The following is a 26,067-nucleotide window of genomic DNA, read 5'->3' on the forward strand; positions in this document are numbered from 1 at the left end:
AATGACGCACTAGATCTTGTCCACAAGTGTCTTTGTGTAGGAGAACATTCTCTGTTTTACTCGAAGAACATTGAGAGAAGGTGCATGCCTCGCACAAGGGCATGAGAATTAGGAGCAGAAGTAGGCCATCCAGCTCCTTGAGCCACTGCACCTTGATCATGTCTGATCTTCAACTCCACTTTTCCCCCCCCATAGTCCTGAATCACGATCTGACTAAAAACAAAGCTGGACCGTACACCTAAATACTCCTAGGACAGGTTGGGACTCTTGAGGTGAATAACTCGCCACTTGAGTCCCAAAACCTGTCCATCATTGAAGATGCGTATTAAGTGATGGAATACTCTCCACTTGCCTGTATGGGTGCAACTCCAACAACGCTTAAGGAACTTGATCCCACTCAGGACAAAGCACCCTGCTTGATTGGCATGCTTGCCACAAACATTCACACTCCATCACAGATGCACATTGGCAGCCATGTGTGGCATCTCCAAGAAGCATTCTGCAAAGGTGTACATTTTAATAGCTGGACACCACAATTAATTTCTTGTGTTATTGCTGCTAATGAATGTCCAGACCACCTGACTGTTAAGATCTTTCACTCTTTGCCTTCCCAGGAATTTGAAGAGCCATTTAAACAGTTACAGAGCACTCTTTACACATCTAAGATAAAGGCAAAATTTTGCAGGTACTGGAATTGGAAACAGAAACAAAAAATGCTGGAAAATCTCTGTAGGTCTCTCACGAACATTTACAGACACCATCACAGAGAGCATCCTTTCTGGATGTATCACAGCTTGATTTAGCTCCTGCTCTGTCCAACACTGCAAGAAGCTACAAAGGGTCATGAGCGAAGCCCATCTGTTACACAAACCAGCCTCCCACCCATTGACTCTGTCTACACTTCCTGTTGCCTTGGAAAAGCAGCTAGCTTAATTAAGGACCCCATGCACCCTGGACATACTCTCTTCCACGTACTTCCATCAAGAAAACAAGAAAACAATTTTGAGATCACGTATCCACCGAAGCTGAAGAACAGCCTCTCCTCTGCTGCCATCAAACTTCTGAATGGACTTACCTTGCATTAAACTGATCTTTCCCTACACGCTAGCTATGACTGTAACACTACATTCTGCACCTTCTCCTTTCCTTCTCTATGAACGGTATGCTTTGTCTGTAATACACGTGACAAATCAATTTGAAAAGCATCTGTGGAGAGGGAATAGAACAAATGTTTCAAAAGGATAGGCAGGAGGGCCAGAATGCCAGCCCCCTTCTGTCCCTCTAAGTCAATGTGATAATGGTAGGGGATGGGAGGGTCCAAAGCATTGACGGGAGGGTCCAAAGCATTGACAGGAGGTTCTGTGGGCAGAGGCGTGACTCCAGGATGGTGGTCTGCCTCCCTGGAGCAGGGGTACAGGACATAACGGAAAAGGTAGAGGGAATTTTTGAAAGGGGAAGGGACCCAGACAGAGGTAATATTACACGTAGGGGAGAGGGACGTAGGAAGGAGGAATAGGGTAGATGTATGTAGGCAATTTAGGGAGTTGGGGTCCAAACTGAAGAGCAGGACCTCCAGGGTGGCATTCTCTGGGCTGCTGCCTAGTACCAGCAGGGCTAGGAACAACGAGATCATGCAGCTGAATGCATGGTTGAGGGATTGGTGCAGGGTAGAGGGCTTTACTTTTGTAGACCACTGGGAGGTATTTATGAGAGAAGGGCAGCTGTATAGGAGGGATGGGGAAAATTTAAATGGGAGAGGGACAAGTGTCTTAGCAGGGAGGTTAGCTGGTGTGTTTAAGAATGGTTTAAACTAATAGGGAGGGGGGGTGGGGATGTGACTGATAGCTCATTAGACACTGGGGCTGGGAGTGAGTTGGGTGAAAGGAAAATTATCAGGGAGAAGGAGGTTCCGAGTGACACTGGGGGGTTAGACTGTGTCTGTTTCAATGCGAGGAGTGTGACAGGAAAAACGGATGAGCTTAGGGCCTTGATGTTTGTGAGGAAGTTAGATGTGGTGGCAGTAACGGAGACGTGGTTACGTGAAGGTCAGGACTGGCAGCTGAATGTTCCTGGGTATAAGTGTTTTAGGTGTGACAGAGGGTGGTTGAAGAGAGGTGGAGGGGTGGCACTGTTAGTAAAGGAGCACATCACGGCAGTGTAGAGGGAGGACAACATGGAGGAGTTAGGGATTGAGTCGCTGTGGGTGGAGTTGAGGAATAAAAAGGGAGAGATTACGATGCTAGGAGTATACTATAGGCCACCCAGCAGCCCGAGGTCAGTGGAGGAAGGTATTTGCAGAGGCATTTTGGATAGGTGCAGAAAGAATAAGGTGGTTGTAGTGGGTGACTTTAATCTTCCTGGAGTGGATTGGAAGGGCGCTCCGGTTTCCTCCCACACCCCAAAGATGTGCTCTTAGGCTGATATACCAAATTGACACTATTCTCCCCTGAATCTGGCTAAATTAGGGGTTCCACTCACATACACACAGGGCAGGGTAGGTGGAGGGGGATGCGGTGGCGTGGGCTCGTTGGGCCGAAGGGCCTGTTTCCCATGCTGTGTTGTTCTTTGTTCTTTGTTTGTTTTGCTCTGGATGAACCTTCGTCAGAACTGAAATCCTGAGCCCTGTGACTCTTGCCGCCAGGCTGATTTTTTTTTTGTGTAGTCCGGGATGTCGTTCATGCTGGAAAAACTGAGGCTGAATGTTATGAAACAAACAGGAATTTCTTCAGATTGCTGATCCTGTATTTACTCAGAGGGACAGGCCAACACTGGTTAAACTCAAACTGTGTTATTTCCTGTTTCTCCGTTCTATTTAAGTCAAGTTGGTTCTGTTTGTTCTGCCCAGCAAACTTTGCCATGGGATGGGCCTGCCCAGGTACCCTCCCCCACCCCTTCTGAGGCATCTGTCTGTCCAGGATCCCCCTGCCGAGGGAAACGTTGGACTATGAATTGTTGAAGTCTTGCTTTGGCCTTTTATTATCTGTGGTGTGGGATTAGCGCACGTCTGTTGTTGAAGAAGGAATTCTGTCTCCTTGTCCCGTTCTCCACGTGAAATCATTGTGCCACCAAGCTGCCATGTGAGAACTGTGTCCCTGTGGGGTTAGGCAGGGGGAGGTAGGTGATAGTGTGCTGGTTATATTGCTGGAGAGAGAGATGAGGTACTCTGTCTGAAAGTCAGTGCAGACCTGATGGATAAATGGCCTCCATCTGCACTGGAGAAATCCAGGTTTGGTTTTGTGCACATGAAACCAGCCATGTTAAAATTGCCTACCTTTCCCACAGTGTGAGGATGAAACTACAGCATGGCCACTTTTCAGAAATTGACAGAATGTAGACACAAACATTACATATACAACGTGATGGAATAAATGAGCACGCAGAGACCTTTCTCTCTGTGCTTTCTTATTTCACCATGTTATAACTGTTACTCATTCTCCACAAAGCTCTGTACTTGGTCTCCTTTTCTAAGGGTGCATTCAGCTCTCCTTGTTATGCCTTCTGGTTCCCATGAGGTTTAAGATAATCACACTTCATGCTCCATGAGGATCTAAGAATTTGAATCTTTTTCTTTCTGCTCTCTGTGTTGTTAAGACGCAGGCCAGAGACTCCAAAGTGCTTTTGTGAAGTTATCCTAGACTAACTATGCGTTGGTGAGCATAAGGTGTTTCACTCCAGATATGATTCAAGCACCCACTAGGAAGCTTTCATCAAACAAAGTTTATTTAAGAACACAGCTATAACACAACAAAAAGAATTAGCATAATTTTCTTTTATCAATTACAATACTTAAACGTAACCCAATATAACTCCTAACAGCTAGCTATCCCTGGTGTTCCAAGTTAAACACTATCCCACAGACAATGCACCCTTCTTCAAAATTAGAACAAGATGCTGTATGCCCACATTTCCAGCTTTTCAACACATATGGACAGCGAACCCAACAGCAGTTTTCAGAGGAGGATATATCCTCCAAACAACAACAAGCTGAGGGGTAAACCCAGTGTTTGGCAGCTTCCAAAAATGGATACCCAGGCAATAGCATCTCCAAGCCTAGAGCTGGGGAAAACAACTGTCTCCGTCAGCTTCAAGCAGTTTCTGCAAAACAAAACCAAAACTGGATTTCTCTGTGAAATAGCTGTCCATAACCAAATGACCTGACTTGTCAATCACCCCCAGTCAAGCTCTACTCCACCATCCCAGGGAACACTGAAACAATAGAACACTGCAGATTAAAACCAACATGATGTCAATTATACAGCTTCAGTAATAATAAAGGGCACTGGCTGCAGACAACATGGTGCTGACAAAATCCCAAGGACTGCTTAAAACATCCTACGGAGAAACATGAGTAAAATACATTCCTTAATGTGTGACTGAAGGATGAGAATGTTCTTATTCAGCATATGACTGCAGTGTGACAATGATTGTGGAACCCTGGCATATAATCACAACAATTAGTTCCTAATTCTTTAATATAGCAAAACACCTTTTTTTCTGGAAACACACATGTTCCTTTTTCCTATTTGATTTTACGCTGATCCGTTGACTGTTTATTTTGTTTTGTAAATCTATGTTGCTGGGATAAAGTCATTAGTATTGACTCTGTTTGTTGTGACATTTCACAGCCTGGTTGTATGGTGACCCACGTGAAGTGATCTATCCCAGGAACTCCACCGGCATGTATTGTGGTGCTGGGAATAACGAGTAAGTAACTGACTGGATTTCAGAGGAGGAAGACTACTCAGATTAAAGTGGCAGTGTGAGTTTTGGGGGCATAGTAGTGGGGGAAATGGGAGAAGAAATGCAGATATTCTAGTTACTATGTATGTATATCTAAAGATTCACCCCACCCTCACTCTCACTCTCACTTGGAATCCAAACGCATCCATGGATCCACTCAGGATCCCTTGAAGTGATAATGGGGAGGAATTTCCCAAATGGGAAACTGCTGTTTGAAGTTAATTTGGTGAATTTGGGGTGGCACTGTGGTTAGCACTGCTGCTTCACAGTGCCAGGGACTCAGATTTGATTCCTGGCCTGGGTCACTGTCTGTGTGGAGTTTGCACATTCTCCCCATGTCTGCATGGGTTTCCTCCAAGTGCTCTGGTTTCCTCCCACAGTCTGAAAGACATGCTGGTTAGGTGCATTGACCCAAACAGGGTCAATGTGTGACCCTGTGTGACGACTATGGGATTTTCACAGTAACTTCATTGCAGTGTTAATGTAAGCCTTACTTGTGACTAATAAATAAACTTTAACTTTTGAATTGTCAACTTCCCTGGGGGTGTTTTGACTTTTACAATTTGCTTTGTGTTCAGTACCACAAGTCCAATCACCCCCTCAACCTTGGGGATTGGAACTCATATTTTCACCAGCCTCTCCTCTATAATGAGACCCTAACCTCCCCCAGGCTGCATGAGCCTGCTGACTCTTGATGTAACCAACCCACTGAGCTCAATAGACCCTTGATGTGGGAGACAGACATATTAGTAATGTCACTGGACTATAACTTGAAGGCCCAGGCCAGTGCTCTGGGGCCACAGGTTCAAATCCCATCAAGACAGCTGTGCAATTCACTTAATAAAATTGGAATATGTGAAGCCAGCGTTGTCAATGGTAACCATGACAGTTAGTATCAATTGTTGTAAAAACCCATTGGCTTCACCAACGTTCTGAAGGGAAGGAAATTGGCTGTTCTTACGTGGTCTGACCGATGTGAGAGTCCATAGCATTGTGGGTAACTTTTAACTGCTCTCTGAAACACCTTGTTGCCCTTGCAGCAATGTCCATATCCCATGAAAGAATTGAGTTTGTTTCCTGTGATTGAGAGAGCAGCACAGCATAGTCAGGAGCCTCTGGAACTTCCTGCTCAGTGAGCCTAAGGATATTTGTCCGGTAACTGATAGGAGCAGCTTCTGGGGTGATGCCTCCAGATTGAGGGAAGCAGATAGCAGGTGCCAACTTTGCACTGTTGGCACTTGCCAAGTGGTGACAATTAAATGTTTTGATGTTTCTTGAAGTTCAAATCCTAACACTCTTTCTTTCTCTCTCTCTTTTACAAGCGGTAAACCTTATGTCTTTTACTTTGACATCCTGAAATGTGCCACGCCAACAGGCATCCTGGCCTCTGCCCTCAACCGCCTTCAGTGTCCAACAACTCAGGTACCATCCTCAGTAAAGCATATAAAATATAAGCTGGAATAGGCCATTCGGCCATTCAAACCTGCTGTACCATTTTGCTAAAATCGTGGCTGACCTTCTAACTCGACTCCACCTTCCTGCATTGTCCTCATCCTTCAATTCCCTTAATGCATTAAAAAGTCCATCAACTTCCATCCACGATGAGTGAGCATCCACAATCCCTTGATTGTAGAAATGAGACTACGATCCCTGCGTTCCACACTACCCAACCTGGGGAAAACTAACCTCTACTCAGCAAGTCCCTCAAAAAAAAATTGTTTCAATAAAATCACCTCATTTTGAATAAAGGCCTGGGGTTACTCAATCATAAGAACATAAGAAATAGGAGCAGGAGTAGGCCATCTAGCCCTTCGAGCCTGCCCCGCCATTCAATAAGATCATGGCTGATCTGTTGTAGCTCAGTTCCACTTTCCCGCCCTCTCCCCATAACCCTTAATCCCCTCTCTTATCAAGAACCCATTTGCTGATGACACCAAGATTGGGGGAAAGGCAAATTGTGCGGAGGGTGTGGAGAGTCTGCAGAAGGATCTAGATAGGCTGGGCGAATGGGCCAGGAAATGGCAAATGGAATTTAATGTTGGCAAGTGTGAGGTGGTCCACTTTGGTAGGAAGAATGGTAGGAAGGACTATTACTTACGTGGCGAAAAACTGCAGCAGGCGACGGTGCAGAGGGACCTCGGGGTCCTTGTGCATGAGTTGCAAAAACCCAGCTTGCAGGTGCAGCAGGTGGTCAATCCCTCCTTGCAGGACAACATCCACACCTCCAGAACCCGCCAAGTGAATCTTATCCCCTTACGGAAGGAAGGGCCATGCTGCAATTCCTTCAGGGCAGTTAAGAAGATTAATACGATTGGGTGGCGCAGTGCTTAGTACCTGATTTTTGATTGCTGGCTTGGGTCACTGTCCATGTGGAGTCTGCACGTTCTCCCCGTGTCTGCGTGAGTTTCCTCTGGATGCTCCGGTTTCCTCCCACTGTCCGAAAGACGTGCTGGTTAGGTGCATTGGCTGTGCTAATTTCTCTGTGTACCTGAACTGGCATCAGAGTATGGGACTAGGGGATTTTCACAGTAACTTCATTGCAGTGTTAATCTAAGCCTACTTCTGATGTTAATAAGTAAACTTTAAAACTTTAAGATGGAATATGGGATACTTGCCTTTATTAACTGAGGCATTGAATATAAGAGCAGGGAGGAAATGATGAAGCTGTATAAAATGCTAGTGAGGCCATAGCTGGTAGATTGTGTGCAGTTCTAGTCGTCACACTATAGGAAGGATGTGATTGCCACTAGAGAAGGCTCAGAGGAGATTTACCTGAATATGGTAGAGGGGGGATCCCTCACCGACATTTAACAAGTATTTAGATCAGTACTTAAAATGCTACAGCATACAAGTTTACGGAAAATGGGATTAGAATAGATTGGTGCTTGATGGCTGGTGTGGACATGATGGGCCGATGGGGCTTTTCCCGTAAAACTCTGTGGCTGCAATATTACCACCCTGCCTGCCACAGGAATCTGAGCAGTTGAGGGGTGGACCGTGGAAAGGCCCATTGTCCTTGGGTGGGATTTTTACAGTTTCGGGATGAGCGAGGCTGTAAAGTCCCATTCCATGACTCAAATTGTACAGCTGCACCAAATGTGGCTTCACCGATGCCTTGTGAAATCATAGTATGTTTTATTTACAAAGGGATGGCATGGCTATATGAGTAATAAAATCATGTGCCATTTGGTTTCTTAGTCACTTACCTACGTGGTATCATTCATGTACAAGGATGCACTGAATCTTAGGAAAGTATATATTCAGGGCTCTTGTAACTGAATCTTAACAGATGTTTAGTCATAGAGTATTAGAGGTTTACAGCATGGAAACAGGCCCTTCGGCCTAACTTGTCCAAGCTGCTGTCTTTTTTTTAAACCTGTAAGCTAATTCCAATTGCCCACATTTGGCCCATATTGTCTTATATGCCGTTTGTATCGTCAGAATTTACATTTTGATAATTGAGGTTCACTCTGTTATATTCTTGCCCGAGGTTTCCTTGGCTCTTTCAGCCCGATTGTTTCTCAGCTGTGATCCAGAAAGCAGATTTTAAGTTATTCCCGTCTTTGCACAGCCTGCAAAGTTTTTTTTGAGCTTGTTCTTGCATCTTGAAGGACCGTGTGACAGGCTGATTAATAGCCTGACAGGCTTTCCCTGATCTTTTATCCCAACTGAAATGCTCTCTCTCTTTCGTTTGGCAGGTTTGCGTTTCAAAATGTCCCGATGCGTTCTGGGTCCCGGTTCTTGCTTTGGGCTCATTACTGAAACCAATTGACGTTTTCCAGCAGCAATATTGCAACCCTTCCATTGACCTCAAAAACACCAACTTGGTGAGTATCACTGTGTATGAACCACCCTTCCTCTGCATAAACAGCATTCACATGATCCATATATCAAGGGTAGGACTCTTAGCAGTGTAGAGGAGCAGAAGGACCTTGGGGTCCGGGTCCATAGGACTCTTAAATTGACTTTGCAGGTGGAGGATGTGGTCAAGAAGGCATATGGTGTGCTAGCCTTCATTAATCGAGGGACTGAGGTTAGATGTCAGGAGATAATGCTGCAACTTTATAAGACCCTTGTCAGACCCCACTCGGAGTACTGTGTGCAGTTCTGGTCACCTCACTACAAGAAGGATGTGGAAGCCATTGAAAGGATGCAGAGGAGATTTGCAAGCATGTTGCCTGGATTGGATGACATGCCTAATGAGGATAGGTTGAGGGAGCTCAGTCTTTTCTCCCAGGAGAGACAAAGGATGAGAGGCGGCCTGATAAAGGTGTATAAGATGTCGAGAGGTATAGATAGGGTGGATTCTCAGAGGCTTTTTCCCAAGGTTGAAATGGTCGCTACGAGAGGACACAGGTTTAAGGTGCTGGGGAGTAGGTACAGAGGAGATGTCAGGGGTAAGTTTTTCACTCAGGGTGGTGAGTGAGTGGAATCAGTGGTGGAGGTGAACTCGTTGGGGTCTTTTAAGAGACTTCTGGATGAGTACATGGGATTTAATGGGATTGAGGGTTATAGATAGGCCTGGTAGGTAGGGATATGATCTGTGCAACTTGTGGGCCGAAGGGCCTGTTTGTGCTGTAGTGTTCTATGATTGGTTGAGGGTTTGGTTATTTCCTGTTGAGGGAACGTACAACCAAGTAGCATAGTGGCGACAGTCCTGTAACAACTACTTTTCTCCCCCAGTCTGGCATGAGGGCACAGTGGTTAGCACTGCTGTCTCACAGTGCCAGGGACCACAGTGTTCGATTCCCAGCTTGGGTCACTGTCTGCATGTTCTTCCTGTGTCTATTGTGGCTTTCCCCCAGGTGCTACGGTTTCCTCCCGAAAAACGGGCTGATTAGAGTGCATTGGCCATGCTAAATTCTCGTTCTACAGAACAGGCACTGGAGCGTGGCGACTAGGGGATCATCTTCACAGTAGCCCCGTTTGCGGTGTTAATGTAAGCCTATTTGTGACACTAATTATTAAACTTAAAGCAATTTGTCGACGATTGGTCACATAGGAACACAGGAATTAGGAGCAGGAGTAGTCTATTCAGTCCTTTGAGCCTTCTCCCACCATTTAATCAGATCATGGCTGATCTTTTCCTGGGCTCAAATCCACCTCCCCACCCTTTCTCCATGTCCCTTTAACCTGTTGTTTTTTTTTTAAATATCAGAAATATATCTCCCTCTTGAAATCACTTAATAATTCAGACTTCACCGTGCTATGGGACAGCAAATTCCACAAATTCACCACCCTCTGCGAGAAGTAGTTCCCCCCTCAGTTTTAAGTCCACCACTTCTCAGCCTAGACCCCTGACCTCTTGTTCTAGAATCTCCCCTACTTAATGTTCTCTCCAGTGGCTCATTGCATAGACTAGTTGTCTCTGGATCAGCAGGTTGTAGGTTCAAGTCCCACTCCAAGAGCTTGAACACGTCTGTCTGACGCCAGTGCTGAGGAAGTGTTGCGTGGATGGAGGTGCCAAACTTTGGGTGAGATTTAAATTGAAGCCCTCAGGATGATGTGAAAACTCTCGCACCTATTTTCCTTTTTGGGCAAGGACTGGTGAGTTCTCCTCCGCACTAACCTGCCTTTTGAAGATGGTGACCATGATACAATCAATTTTGGCTGTTTGGGGGAAAAAAAAATCTGGTTCGCTTGTGTCCTTCTTAAGGGAAGGAAATCTGCCACCAGACCTGGTCTGGCCTACATGTGACTCCAAAGCCACAACAATGTGGTTGGCTTTAATTGCTCCCAAGAGCAATTGAGAATGAGCAACAAATGCTGGCATTGCCAGTGAGTGAATAAGGTATTTTCCTCTGACGTCTGGTGTCTACACTCCTCTGTGAAGCCCGGTGTGTAGGTCACACTCCAATATTAAGGCTCAGCATCTTATCGCTAGACTATTAATCCAGAAACTCAGCTAATGTTCTGGAGACCCATGTTCGAATCCCGCCATGGCAGATGGTGGAATTTGAATTCAATGAAAAAAAATCTGGAGTTAAGAATCTACTGATGACTGTGAAACCATTGATTGTCAGAAAAACCTATCTGGTTTACTAATGCCCTTTAGGGAGGGAAATTTGCTGCCCTTGCCTGGTTTGGCCTACATGTGACTCCAGGGTTGTAGCAACTGCCCTCAAGCAACTAGGGATGGGCTATAAATGTTGGCCGGCCGGCCAGCCAGCGACACCTCTGTCCCACGAATGAATAACAACAATTACAACTCGTTAATTTTTCATTGCGTGTGAACTGTTTGGAATTGAACTCCAATAAACAAAAATTATCTTCAAATTTCTGTGTTTTCAGACATCAGAAATGATTTTGACAAAAGAATTATGTCCTGCGTATACTATTCCGAGTTCACCGTGTAAGTATCTGATATCTCCTGGTTTTTTGTGTTTCAGTGAGAACCCCTGACCCTCAGGGATATGGTTCTCTCTTTAGTTTGTATTTTAATGAGCAGTTTCACTGAGTGCAGCTAATACTAGGGTGGGATTTAGAGAAGCTCCATCAATGCTTGATTGTTTTGAGGCAGGAATGTTGTCCAAGCCAGTAGAAGAACTCCACGCTCTTTACCAAGTGGTGTCTTGCATCCGAATCCTGAGTGTCCGCTGGCTAGTGGCGGGGTTCTATGTTGGCAAAAGGTCAACAATATTTGAAGACTTGTGATGAAGCATTCCAGCAGTACTGCATTGTGGTGTTCTGTCTGGTTTAAAAACTGCAGCATCTCCTATCTGCCTTTTGTCTCTCATTGTCACTCCGTCTCTTTGTTCGTGTGCGTGTGTGACTGTGTTTCTGTTTCTCTCCCTCTCTCTTTCCCCAACAGTCTCTCTCTCTCTCTCTCTCTTATTCCGCCCCCCCCCCCCCACCGTGTGTGTGTGTGTGTGTCTTTCTTCTCTCTCCCCTTCCCATACTGAGGGTGCCAGCTGGCCCAATTACCTGCATTGCCAAGACACATGTAACATATTGGCCTTGCCAAACTTCACTGAAAGGAGCGACACGGTGATTAGCACTGCTGTCTCACACGGCCAGGGACCCGGGTTCATTTCAGCCTCTGGTCACTGTCTGTGTTGAGTTTTGCACATTCTCCCCCTGTGTCCGCGTAGGTTTCTTCCAGGTGCTCTGGTTTCCTCCCACAATCCAAAGATGTGCGGCTTAGGTTGATTGGCTATGCTAAATTGCCCCTCGGTGTCGGGGGACTAGCTAGGTTAAATACACGGGGTTATGGGGATAGGGCCTGAGTGGGATTGTGGTTGGTGAAGACTCAATGGGCCGGCTGGTCTCCTTTTTGCACTGCAGAGATTTGTATGAAACCATCAGTCACGGCCATTCTCGAGCCATGGAGATGTCCATCATACAGGTGGATGTCAAAGATGCCAGAGCCATGGAAGGCCATGGCGCTCTCTCTGGTGCCTTGGTAACATTACCCCAGCTAACCGGCTGTTTGCTCTGTGTGTGTTGGTGGGATCTTTCTTTGCGCTTTTGTGTTTTCTGCCCCAAGGAAGGAGCATTGCATCCCAAGAGGAAGGTTTTGGAAGTTTAACTGCGCCAGCCTGTCCCTGTTTTAATCACCAGCTTCTGTTTTCCATTTCCAGTTTTTGGTAGGTGTTTACCAAATCTGGGTGACACGGTGTACCCTGCCAACTTTTCCATTAATGGTAGCCCCATGAACAATGCCACTGCTGAAGAGGTGAAAGGTGCCGTTGGGTAAGTCTGTGGAAAGCAGTGACTGTTTTGAAGAGTTGGAGCTGTTCTCAAATGTTTAGAGAGCTTCCTTCTGTATCATCCACCTACTTCATCCCATGTCACCTCAACCGCTACTGAAACCCTCACCCTTGCCTCTGTCACTCCCAGGACTCGACTATTCCAATTCATTCCTGACTGGGTCCCTCACATTCTCCCTTCTGTAAATTTTAATTTATCCAAACTTGGCTCCGCCTTCTCTTAATTTGCAGCAAATTCCTGTTCCTCTCCCGCCCAGGTGCTCGCTGACCTGCCCTGGCTCCTGAGCAAGGAATATCTTGATTCTAATATTCTCATCTTTGTCTTTCAATCGCTTCCTATCTCTGTAATCTCCTCCAGCCTCCCCACAAGCCTCCAGGATATCTGACCACCTTGATTTCAATCACTCTGCCAATGATGGCTGAGATAAGAACATAAGAACATAAGAAATAGGAGCAGGAGTAGGCCAACTAGCCCTTCGAGCCTGCCCCGCCATTCAATAAGATCATGGCTGATCTGTCGTGGCTCAGTTCCACATTCCCACCCTCTCCCCATAACCCTTAATCCCCTCTCTCATCAAAAACCCATCAACCCGCGTCTTAAATATATTTAGCGAGGTAGCCTCCACCACTTCAATGGGCAGAGAATTCCAGAGATTCACCACCCTTTGAGTGAAGAAGTTCCTCCTCAACTCTGTTCTAAACCGCCCCCCTTTACCTTGAGGCTGTGCCCCCTAGTCCTACTGTCCTTTCTGAGTGGGAAGAGTCTCTCCACCTCTATCCTATCCATCCCATTCATCATCTTATACGTCTCAATGACCTGGGCTTCAAGCCCAGGGGAGGTGATGGCCTAGTGGTATTATCACTAGACTATTAATCCAGAAGCTCAGCTAATGTTCTGGGACCCGCGTTCAAATCCCATCACGGCAGATGGTGGGATTTGAAATCAATTTTAAAAAAAAATCTGGAATTAAGAATCTACTGATGGCCATTGTCGATTGTTTGAAAGAAAAATCATCTCGTTCATTAATGTCCTTCAGAGAAGGAAATTTGCTGTCCTTACCTGGCCTGGCCTACATGTGACTCCAGAGTCACAACAATGTGGTTAACTCTCAACTGCCCTCTGAACAAGGGCTCGGTAATAAATGCTGGCCAGCCAGCGATGCCCATGTCCCACAAATGAACTAAAAGAAAGTTCAGGAATATAGCAACACCCCCAGTTTTCTGTCCCACTCTTATCCTTTAGCACTCCTGCCATTATAAATCTCTTTGACCAAGCTCTTGATCACCAGCCCCTAATATTTCCACATGGCCCATTTCTGTCTGAGGGGCACCGTGGGGCAGCTTGCGCCATTTAAAACCCCATCTACATGTTAAACAGTTTGAGGTAAGGTTTTTTATTTGGTGGGTGGGATTACACAAGATCTTTTTGAAATGCTGTTGATGTTGGAGGCTGATTTTGGATTGTCCTTTCCAGGGATCTGCTGAGTAGCTTCAATGCCAAGGAGGTGGGCATGAGGATCTTTGAGGACTTTACCAAGTCCTGGTATTGGATCTTGATGTGAGTTCCCTTTGCTTATAACGATGTCCTTTCCCATCCATTTGTATGCCTTGGGTGACTTTCCCATGTGTGGAGAACAGGGGAGGGAATGGGTGAGCTCTTGGCAGACAAGACTGTGTGTTTTAATCCCAGCTACTGCCTTCAGTGGTCTGAGGAGAACCAGGGGGCAGAGTTTAAAGAGAAGACCAAAATGAGGAGAAATATTTCTTCTCAGAGGGTTAATATCCTGGAATTATGTTTCCTCTCCCACAAAGAAGTGGAGGGCATTGAATTTATTCAAGGTTTATCTGTAAGTTTGTTCATTATTGTGACAATTAGGTTTATGTCCACACTGCAATGAAGTTACTGTGAAAATGAGTTGGATATATTTTTGAGAGGGGGAGTCAAAGGTTCTGGGGCTGTCAGAGGAGTTGAGACCACAATCAGACCAGCCACGATCTTGTCAAATGGTGGAGTGGGTTTGAAGGCTGAATGGCCTACTCCTGCTAGTATCTGTGCAGGGAATTATGTTTTGTTTCCATTGGATTGATTCACTTTTTCTTTTTAGAATGACCTTGCATTCATATAATTCTCCTGCTCCGAGAGCACTTCAGGTCAAAGGATAGTGTTGTGAAGTTGTGCTTATAAAGATGTACAGAATGTAAAAATGCAAGAGGAAAAGAAAACATTGTGTAGCCCTTTTAAAAACTGGTTTTGTTTCAGTGCTTGGAGTTTTAAAAGGCAGAGTACATTCTGAGTCTAAGATGAAGCATTTGTTTCAAAAACCAGGCAACAGGGTTACTTTGGTAACAGGCTTCAGGCAATGCTTTAGAATCCAGCCTATCAGTTTAAAAACACACCCTCAGATACCAAGAACATATCAGATTTGATGATGTTGAAAAAGGTTGGGCCAATCCTGTTGCAGGAAAATTGATAGATCATCACAGGTATAAAAATGAGTGCTAAGAGGAAAACAGTTAGCCGTTGTCAAGTCGAGAGGGTAAGAGCAGCTCAACATCCTGCCTTCTAACCAGCAAAGGTTGCTAAATTTAAAAGAATTCACAGAGGAATCCACAGAAGAACTCAAAGTTTCTGAAAACCATAAAATTTGGTTGTATTGTTATTGAGAGTGACAGAATTCTATTATATTTTTGATTAATGAATGAGTTCTATTTTATTTGAACAGTATTCCAGTAGAATCTTATTTTACTTGACTTGTTACTTATTTAGTTAAAGTTCCCTGTTTATTGAATACATAAATTAAGTATTCATTTTAACATGAGTGTCTGGTATTTCTGTTTGGCTAACCACTTAACATTACTGAAGGACAGTTCACGCTATCCCACACACATTTTTAACAGATTGAGGCGAGGTATTCCTCTTTCGGGGAACAACCTCCACGTTGTAACAATAGCATGATGATTAACAACTGGGATCAGGGTTGCTTGATGTTGGGTTGTGCCCTCTTATTTCAGACCTGCTGCTTAAACCACCCACCTATTACTCTTCGGCCAAGATTGTGTTAGTTCATAAGGAATCTGTCCTACGATTTGAGGAGAGTTGAAATGTTACTGGTAACCTGGGAATTAAGATGGTGAAAGTTTACAAGGATTTTTCTTTCCTTTTTCATCCCCGCTTGCCTCCGTGGAAAAGAGGCCTGGTGATTGCAATGATCGTGAGTCTGCTGTTCCTGCTCCTTCTGAGGTTTCTGGCCGGAATTCTTGTCTGGTTTCTGATCGTTGCCTTGGTCGTTGTCATTGCTTATGGTGAGTAACCCTTCCAATGTGTTGCTCTCCCTATTCCTCACGCTCTGGTCAACTTTGGAAAAAGTGAAGAGAATCAACGAAGTTAACTCAGGATTCAATCTACCAAAGGAGTCAAAGGGGGTAGACAGGGAAGAAGAGGCCTCAAATGGATCAGTCATGATCTTAACGAATGGCATCACAGGGTGAAGGGGCTGAATGGTCTACTCCTGCTCCTAGTTTGTGCGTCCATACTACCTGCTGACATGTAGGTTGATTTGTGAGTGTCTGGGGGAATGGGGGGGGAACAACTAAATCAAATTTAGTTGATTACTTGCAATCGTACCTCTTTGTATTTTTTTCTTTTATTCATGGGAGATGGGTGCTGCTGCCAGGCCAGAATTTGTTGTCCTTCCCTAGTTACCCTTGAGAAGGTGGTGATGGTGGTGGTGAGCTGCTGCCTTAAACAACTGAATGCCTTGCTGGCCATTTCAGAGGGCAGTTGAAAGTCCATAATGTTGCAGTGGCTCTGGAGTTGCATGTAAGCCAAAACAGGTAAGGACGGCAGATTTCCTTCCCTCGAGAGCATTAGGCAATGGAATTTGTGGAGACATTATCTCTGTTGCAAAATTAACAATATTGTAAATAGTACAAAAGTAGGGAAGCCTTGCCACACCTTTAGCAAATACAGTTTTATTATTTGAGAGAGATATTTTCATTGGAAGAAATCCAGAGAAGGTTGGCTGAGTTGACTCCTGGGATGAAGGGGTTTATCTTGTGAGGAAAGAATGAACAGGTTGGGCCTGTACCCACTGGAATTTGGAAGAGAGAGAGGTGATTTTACTGAAACATAGAAGCTCCTGAGGAGGCTTTGTCAGGTAGACTCCAAGAAGATGTTTCCTCTTGTAGGGGAATCTCAAACCAGGAGGCACTGTTTCAAGACAAGGGTCTATCCATTTAAATCAGAAATGAGGAATATCAGAATTTGGAATTCTCTTCCCAGTAGTGCAGGCTGGGTTAGACAGATTTTTGGTAATAGGGTCAAGGAGTTGCGGGATAGGCAGGAAAGTAGAGTTAAAGCTGCAGTCGGATGAGTCTGGATCTTACAGACTGGCGGAGCAGGGCCAAATGGCCTCCCCCAAATTTTACTCATCGTGTTCTTGAGGGTGCTGCACCAATAGACTACTCGTGGATGTATACACCTCCTGGCCTCAGCTGTATGGCATTCCTCCTGAGAGCCATTGCTTTGGCAATTTTTATCTCTTGCAGCTGATTTGTTGAATGGGTTTGATAAATACTGCAGTGAATCACTGAGATGGCCAGTGTGGCACTGTGTGCCCACTCTTCAAGCTGCTTAAGGTGGTCTTCACCCTCAGCCCCTTTCTGGTTCCCTGTTGCCCACCCAGCCTCTTGCCAGGTTCTAGCCCTTGTTTGGTTACCAGGGAGATCTGATCTGTCATGAATGATTCACCTAGCCTGGGTCAATTAGTGAACTTGTGAACAAAACAACCATCCAAAGTTAGTTAACAAAGTGCTGATGCTGATTAGTTGTGATCTAATTGAATGAATGGTAGGGGGAGCAGGATCGAGGGGCTGAATGGCCTCCTTCTGTTTCAGTCAGGCTGCGTAGAGATGGCCTTTCTAGTTCAGCTTCTCTGATGATCCCTCTGTGACCTGTTCCAGCAGACGTGGGTAAGGATGACCATTAAAGCAGAGTTATTGTAGCCCAAAGTAGACCATTTGACCCTTCAGTTCCAAATTTCTCACTGTACAGAAATCCAGTCAGTCTCATTCAGTGCCCTGCCCTCCCCTCCCTCCACCCCAACTCCTTTTATTGCAAGGAGAATAACTCCAGCTTCTCCAACCTAAGGTTAGGTGGATTGGCGACGGTAAGTGTATTGGGCTGGGATACTTTTGTCACAGAGTTGGTGCAGACTCAATGGGCCAGTTGGCCTATTTCTGCACTGTCAGGATTCTATGGCCTTTACCTTTTAGCTAAATTCCCTGAGCGGTCTTAAATCTTCTCCTCATCCTTCCTAAGGTGTGATGATCTGAACGAGACTTGGGAGGCACAGTCATTAGCACTGCTGTCTCACAGTGCCAGGGACCTGGGTTCAATTGCAGCCTTGGGTCACTATTGTAGATCATACCCTACAGTGCAGAAAGAGACCATTTTGGCCCCTGTATGGAGTTTGCACATTCTCCTCATGTCTGCATGGTTTCCTCCGGGTGCTCTGGTTTCCTCCCACTCCCCAAAGATGAGGTGAGTTAGGTTGATTAGCCATGCTAAATTGCCTCTTAGTTCAGGGGGACTAGCTAGGGTAAATACATGGGGTTATGAGGACAGGGCCTGGGTGGGATTGTGGTCAGTGCAGACACGATGGGCCAAATGGCCTCCTATTGCACTGTAGGTTTCTAGACATGATACTTTATTTGGGCAAAGCAGTGGTGTTGTGTTATTGTCACTGGCTAAGTCACTCAGAGACTCAGAGTAATGCTCTGGGGACCTGGGTTTGAATCCCACTACAGCAAATGGTGAAATTTGAATTTTAAAAATAAACAGAAATTAAAAAGTTAATGATGACTATGAAACATTTAATTCTAATGAAGGGCCATCCAGACTTGAAATGTTAGCTCTCTACAGAAGCTGTTAGACCTGCTGAGATTTTCCAACATTTTCTGCTTTTGTTTCATGACACCATTGTTGATTCTGTAAAAACCTATCGATCCTTTAAGGAATGAAATCTGGTCTATATTTGACTCCTGAACTACAGCCCACTGGAATGGCCTCACCAGGAACTCCATTCAACTCAATTAGGGATGGGCCTTAAATGTGGGCCCAGCCACCGACGCCTACATATCCCTAAATGCATTAAAAAAAATATTGGGGCTTAACCAAAGCTTTAATAAAGGCCTATCTTGCCCTGAAACCAAATGTGAAGAGACAGTAAGGGGAAGAGAAATCACTGCCGATGCTGGAATCTGAAACAAAAACCGAGCTGAAAAATCACAGCAGGTCAGGCGGCATCTGTAGAGTCTGGATGATCCTTCGTCAGACCTGTAAAGGGACACCATCTCCTTGAAGTGAAGACAGGAATATCTCTTGAGATAATGGCAGCGATGAGAAGTAAAAGCACATTTACAATTCAATGTTGTTCATTTGGGATTTGGCTCAGGACTCCTTTTTTAACGTTAACGTGCAGGTTCAATTGGCAGTTAGGAAGGCAATTCAACGTTAGTATTCATTTCAAGAGGGGTAGAATACTAGAGCAGGGATGTACTGCTGAGGCTGTCAAAGGCTCTGGTCAGACCCCATTTGGAATATTGTGTGCAATTTTGGGCCCCATAATCTAAGGAAGGATGTGCTGGCTTTGGGAAGGGTCCAGAGGAGGTTCACAAGAATGATCCCTGGAATGAAGGTTTTGTTATATGAGGAACAGTTGAGGAGCCTGGATCTATACCTGTTGGAGTTTAAAAGGATGATGGGGTGAAGGGGAACCTAACTGACCTACAGAATATTGAGGCCCAGATAGAGTGGACATGGAGAGGATATTTCCACAAGTGCGAGACAAGAATTCGAGGCCACAACCTCAGTGAAGGGATGCTCCTTTAAAAAGAGATGAGGAGGAATTTCTTCAGCTAGAGAGTGGTGAATCTGTGGAATTCATTGGCACTGAGTGCTGTGGAGGCCAGGTTATTGAATGTCTTTAAGACAGAGATAGATACGTTCTTGATAAGGAAATCAAGGGTTATGGGGAGAAAGCAGGAGAATGGGGATGAAAATCATATCAGCAATGATTGAATGACAGAGCAGACTAGATGGGCCAAATGGGCTAATTCTACTCCTATACCTTCTGGTCTTATCATTAGTTTGGGTACACCTTACATCATTATACCAGATGTGTAATACATGAACAGCAAGTTATGGGTGGGGTGCGCTCCCTTTTCTGCCAATCGTGGTCTGAGTTTTCCTTCACTTGTCGGCCATGATCCAACATTCCCAGGAAGAGAAAAAAATCTCATGTAATGGAAAAGAAAAATCCCCAGTGTAAAGTATGGCATTGTGTGAGTGTCTCATAGCTTTCTCTCTTGCCTTGATCCAGGCATTTGGCACTGCTACTGGGAGTATGACGAGCTGAACAAGAGAGGAGCCACCATCACCAGTATCGGCATCACTACAGATATCGCGGTCTATGGACAAGTCAAGGAGACCTGGCTGGCTGTCTGTGAGTATCTGTCAGAAGCTGTGTACGTTACTCATAGCCATTACCTTACAGAGCGAGTTCAACCCACAACCTCTTCATTGACGAAATGAGATGTTAAGGTGGCAGAGAGATTAGCACTGCTGTTCCCCTGCGCCAGGGACCCGAGCTCGATTCCTAGCTTGGGTCACTGTCTAAATGGAGTTTGCACTCTGTCCCTGTATCTGCTTGGGGTTTTTCTCCAGGTGCTCTGGTTTCCTCCACAGATCTGCATTGGCCATGTTACATTTCCCCTTGATGTCCCAATATGCCTAGGTTAGGGATAAATAAATGAGATTATGGGAATGGGTGGGATGCTCCGGCTAGAGTCAGTACAAAATCAATGGGCCAAATGGCCACCTCCTGCACTGTTGGGATTCTATGAAGTTAAGGGAGTGGGTTGCTATTCATGTCTCAATTGCTGACTGTGTACATTACAGCAATTCCAGAATGTTCTCCCACAGAAATTGAAAAATCACAATGTGGTTACAACATAGAAGGATGCCTTTCAGTCTACCTGTTTGCTGTAACTTTTCAAAGGAGCAATTTACCCCATTATCATTCCTCTTTGTCACACAAATCCAATTTCCTCTTGAATGCTTCTAATACGCCTGTCACTGCCACACTCCCTGGCAGTACATCTAGACCCTAACCTCTCGCCGAGTGCCAACATTCATGTCACCATTGCTTTATATTGCTGCCACCTTGTTCTCGATCCTTCCACCAGTGGGATCAGTTTTTCCCTATTTAACCCATTCAATCCCTCATTTTTAAACACCTCCATCAAATCTCCCTTCAGCCTTTGCTTCTGCAAGAAGAATCATAGAATCCCTGCAGTGCAGAAGGAAACCATTCGGCCCATCAAATCTGCACCTACTCTGACCGAACATCTTACCCAGGCCCTATCCCCATATCTGACAAAATTGCCCCATTAATCCCCCTAACCTATATGTCTTGGAATACTAAGGGACAATTTAGCACAGCCAATCTATTGGGAGGTGGTGGCCTAGAGGTATTATCACTTGACTATTATTCCAGAAATTCAACTAATATCCCGGGGACCTGGGTTTGAATCCCACCACGTCAGATGGTGGAATTGGAATTCAATAATGAAAAAAAAATCTGGAATTAAGAATCTGCTGATGACCACTATTTGTCAGAAAAACCCATCGGGTTCACTAATGTCCTTTAGGGAAGGAAATCTGCTGTCCTTGTCTGGTCTGGTCTACATGTAACTCCGGAACAACAGCAACCTGATTGACTCTCAACTGCCCTCAGGCAACTAGAGATGAGCAATAAATGCTGGCCAGCCAGCAATGCCCATGTCACACAAATTAATTTTTAAAAATTCCACTGAACTGTGGGAGGAAACTGGAGTACCTGGAGGAAACCCACACAGATGCTGGGAGAACTTCTCCAATCTGTTCACATAACTGTGAAGTTTCTCATCCCAGGAACCATTTTTATGAATCCTTTCTGCATACTGTCTAACACATTCACACCCTTCCCTGAAGCGTACTCAACCTGACAGGTGGCTGTGTGTCTGAATGTGTAATCTTCCTGTTTACAGTGATCATCCTGGCTGTCCTGGAGGTTATAATCCTGCTGCTACTGATTTTCTTGAGGAAGAGGATCCTGATCGCAATTGCACTAATCAAGGAAGCCAGCAAGTAGGTGTACCTGTTTATTTGCAACCGTACCCGCTCATTCACAACATTTGCCCAACATGACCTGGTCACTGGAAAACCTCTGGTACTGGGTAATATTTTGCTGCAGTGCAGTCCCTGATGCCACCCTGTGAATGTGTGCATCGGATGGGCCTAGAAACAGTAAAAAGACTTCTTACTGTGCTTACCTTAGTCCAACGCTGGCATCTTCACATCATGGGACTATAAACCCAGTGAGACATTCACCTTGACTCTCCAGCTTCACTAACTTTTTTGTTTGGATCTCATTTCCTCACCTCTTAACTCTAGAGTTGGCCAGCACACCTGAAGGCTGATTTTATGGTACTGGAAAGGCCTCGCTCCTCTGTTTCAGAACAGAAAGAGGCCGTTCTGCCCCTCGAGCCTGTTCCAGCATTCAATGAGATCACGGCTGATTTGTTACGATGCCAGTTGATACAACTGTATGGCAAGATCCCAGAATGCAACCCTGGGTTGAAAGTCCATAACATTTATTTTTATAATCAAATGTGAAGGAACAAAGTCATAGGACCATGAATTAGCCATATCAACAAGGGGGAAAAAAAACTCTAATTAAACATGAAAAATGATTATAGTTCAATATTCCTTTTACTTCACTCTGAGTAACCAATGCGCACAGATTTTGAGATTAACACGGACGATAAATTAAATTTGAAGCTAATTCATCTCATTAGCACACAGAGTTAGTGTTTGTGGATTTCTCCTTAGAATCCCCCTCAAATGATTGCCATCTGAGAGTTTCTACTCTCCACTTTCAAAATATGCTTTAAGATCTCCTATCATGGTTATACATTCAGGTTTTCCAAAAGACCCCCGAGATGAAAGTAAATTACTGCTGATGCTGCTCGTACCTGAAATAAAAACAGAAAATGCTGGAAAATCTCAGCAAGTCTGACAGCATTTATGGAGAGAGAATAGGGCCAACATTTTGAGTCAGGATCTTGACTTGAAACTTTGCCTCTATTCTTTCTTGACAGGTGCTGAGATTTTCCATCTGTCTCTGTTTTTGTTTCCAAAAGACCAGTTTGACCAGAACTTTGACTCCACTTTTAGCATCAAGTCCGTGTCAGGATTTCAGATTAACCCTTTCAGGTTTTCACTGTCACACCACTTCTGATATTGAGTTTATAATTTGTTTACAGACGATAGTGAGGCATTTCAAACTTTCAGATTACTTTTAGAAAACCTTTCTCCAGTGTTCTCACCAATTGACTTCTTCTCCAGCTTCTCTGGTGTCCCTGAAAAGAGTCCTGTTCTACTTCCCAGTTCCTGCTGTGATCATTTTAACTCCAGACCTTTTTGGAAACTCCTCTTCTTTTCTCTAACTTCCTAACTTGTTGGTCTTTAGATCCTTGGCACTGGTTGTCCAAACCATTCCTTCATTGAAGGGGTTTTCTTACAGCAAAGCTGAAAGAACTGGTTTCTCTTTAACTTCCCCCAGCAGAGCTGAGAGATGTTTATTGCTTCATTGTTTGGCTCCAACTGTCTCTAGCTTTAAGCTGAAACTAACGAACAAAGAAAGCTGCCATTCCTAATATAGAGCCCTTCTAGTTGCTAAGCAACTATCTTTCTTCATGATGTAGCTCCCTAAGTACAATAATAGCTCAGCTGGAACTGAAAATCACCCCTACAGAGACCAACGCTTTTATCCAGCATAAAATCTAAATACAATTCCCTCCCAGGCACAAAAATAATAAATTAAACCTACCTAAATCACGGGGGTTAGGACTTGGGTGGGATTGTTGTCAATGCAGACTTGATGTGCCAAATAGCAGTGGCCTGCACTGTAGGGATTCTATGATTCTAAAAGTGTACCTTATTTCCAATGTTTGCTCACACAAATAGAAACCTCTTAAAACTACCTTCAGTTTCCTAATGCTGATCTGCAACCTAACTTCCTGGGTGGGATTATCCGGCTCTGACACCAGTGGGCATTGTTGCAGGCAGGATGGGGAAATGTGGACAGTGGGACCAAAAGGTCCTGTGCCAACTAGCTGCTTTTGCCCCATGTCTCTTGAGACCATGGCTAACAAAAATCAATTATTCTCCAATTTAAAATTAACAATTGAATAGGCGTCAATTGTGAAAGAGAATTCCAAACTTCTATCGCCCTCTTTGTATGTAAAATGTTTCCCAATTTTTCTTCTGAAAGATCTGGCTCTGATTTTTAATCTTCCCTTTGGAGGGTTGTCGGTATTTGGAGTTCTCTCTTCCAGTGAGCTTTGGAGGCTGGCTTATTGAATATGTTCAAGTCTGAGTTAGACAAGCTGTTAATTGATGAGGGACAGGCAGAGAAATAGACCTAAGGCCAAAATTAGTTCAGCCATCATCTAATTGAATGGTGGAGAAGGGCCGAATGGCCACCTCCCTCTATCTTTTACATATTTTCTCCTGTTTATGGATAATTATTTTTCAGTAACTGCAATGGATGGACAATAATGTTCTCTTCCTCTTATCCAATAGGGCGATTGGTCACATTATGTCATCACTCCTTTACCCCTTAATCACCTTTCTACTCCTGGTGATCTGTGTGGCTTACTGGGGAATGACTGCTCTGTATCCTTTAGCTGTTCAGTACCGGGATGAAGTGGAAGCGAACTACGTTTTGCTGCATTTATGTTGGAATCGGTGGACAAAAGGCCCAAACTATCTTGTGTTGTAAGGTGGAGTGGAGTGACCAAGGTGCCCTCCATTGTCCATCTGCGAGAACAACTTCGTAGAATCCCAACAGTGCAGAAGAGGCCATTCGGCCCATCGTGTTTACGATGACTCTATGACAGAGCATCTTACTCAGGTCCACCCACCCGCCACTCTAACCCCCATAACCCCATACATTTACCTGCTAATCCCCCTAACCTGTCCCTCTTGGGACGTTAAAGGGCAATTTAGCATGGCCAATCCACCTGACCTGCACATCTTTGGACTGCGGGAGAAAACTGGAGCACCCAGAGGAAACCCATGGAGACACGGGGAGAATGTGTGAACTCCATACAACAGTCACCCAATATCGGATTTAAACCCAGGTTCCTGGCACTATGAGGCAGCTGTGTTAAGCACTGTGCCACCCTCATTATATTCATATAGCATCTTGAAGATGCTTCACAGGAGCATTATGAAGCAAAACTTGATGACACTCTGCCATACGAGGCATTATTATGTCAGAGGACCATAAAAGAGTTTCACCTCAGAAACCTCAGTTTGAAAGGAAGAGATACAGAAAGGTTTAGAGAGGGGAATTCCAGAACTTCGGGCCTAGGCAACAAGTACGGCCACCAAAGGTGGAGCAATTGAAATCCGGAATGTTAAGGAGGCTGGAATTGGAAGAGTGCCAATAATCCAGAGAGTTGTGGGGCCGAAAAAGCTTGCAGAAGGTAGAGAAGGGGCAAAGACATGGCGTGATTTGAAAACCAGGATAGGAACTTTAAAATCAAAGTGTTGCTTAACCAGGAGCCAGTGTAAATCAGTGAGCACAGGTTTGATAGGAGAACGGTTACGCACTGCGACGTGGGCCTGAAATGACAGAGGGTAGGATGAGGGAGGGCAGCCAGGGAGGTGGTGCTGAGGTGGACCTGGGTGTTGTCAGTGTACACTGGGAAACTGGTGTGGCTGATACACAGCATGCCTGTGCTCGCTGGGCAAGCTGAGATGGCGGAAGTATTGACCAGATGGTCAGTTCTTGGGCTGACTTGAGATTCCTGTGTCTTTTTTAATATATACTTCCAACTCTTTCTGGTTTGTTCCTGCTTCTTTGACATTCACTGCCATTCAGATATCTCGCCACATCAGGACAGCCTCTGTATCGGGTGGTGAATTTGGGCAAGTCATCCGGTTGCGATGCCATCCCTGGGAATGAAAGCTGTAACCCCATGGTAAGTGCGCGCACTGGCCATGCAGTGTGAAATTTAATGCTGCGACCCACCCACAACTTTGGAGCATGGTGATATTAATGGAGGGGGAGACCATAAGCTATGGGAGCAGAACTAGACCATTCAGCCCATCAAGTTTGCTTTGCTTTGCCATTTGATCATGTGTTCCTCGATTCCATTCTCCTGGTTTTTTCTCCCCCCCCATAATCTTTAATCCCCTTACCAATCAAGAATTTGTCTATCTCTATCTTCAATACACTCAATGACCTGGCCGCCATAGCCTTCTGTGATCGTGAATTCCACAGATTCATCACCCTCTGGCTGAAGATTCATTCCCCCTCCCTCCCTCCCTCCCGTTCCCTTTATTATCTTGAAAACTTTGATCAAGTCTTGCCTGATCCATCTCAATTGCAGGGAATACAAACCTAATTTGCCATTTTAGCACCTCTTATTAAATGCTTTCTGTCCAGGTGTCATTATGGTCAATCAATGTTGCACTCATGGACATAGACTGCACCCCAGGCAG

At 44.9% G+C, this 26,067-nt stretch overlaps 1 protein-coding gene across 1 annotated transcript in view; it reads left to right on the forward strand.

Moving 5' to 3' along the window:
• The window catches only part of slc44a4 (solute carrier family 44 member 4), a 76,734-nt gene that overhangs the window by 32,988 nt on the left and 17,679 nt on the right, over positions 1-26,067 (forward strand). The window contains exons 4-14 of the mRNA XM_080196392.1: positions 4,626-4,704; positions 6,063-6,162; positions 8,439-8,567; positions 11,032-11,092; positions 12,321-12,432; positions 13,924-14,007; positions 15,640-15,752; positions 19,832-19,954; positions 21,540-21,639; positions 24,139-24,231; positions 25,445-25,544. Of these exons, the coding sequence (XP_080052518.1) occupies positions 4,626-4,704; positions 6,063-6,162; positions 8,439-8,567; positions 11,032-11,092; positions 12,321-12,432; positions 13,924-14,007; positions 15,640-15,752; positions 19,832-19,954; positions 21,540-21,639; positions 24,139-24,231; positions 25,445-25,544 (1,094 nt within the window). The remainder of the gene's footprint in view (positions 1-4,625; positions 4,705-6,062; positions 6,163-8,438; positions 8,568-11,031; positions 11,093-12,320; positions 12,433-13,923; positions 14,008-15,639; positions 15,753-19,831; positions 19,955-21,539; positions 21,640-24,138; positions 24,232-25,444; positions 25,545-26,067) is intronic.

The sequence above is a fragment of the Carcharhinus amblyrhynchos genome, chromosome 9, assembly GCF_965287045.1.
Source record: "Carcharhinus amblyrhynchos chromosome 9, sCarAmb.v2.hapA, whole genome shotgun sequence".
NCBI classification, from domain to species: domain Eukaryota; kingdom Metazoa; phylum Chordata; class Chondrichthyes; order Carcharhiniformes; family Carcharhinidae; genus Carcharhinus; species Carcharhinus amblyrhynchos.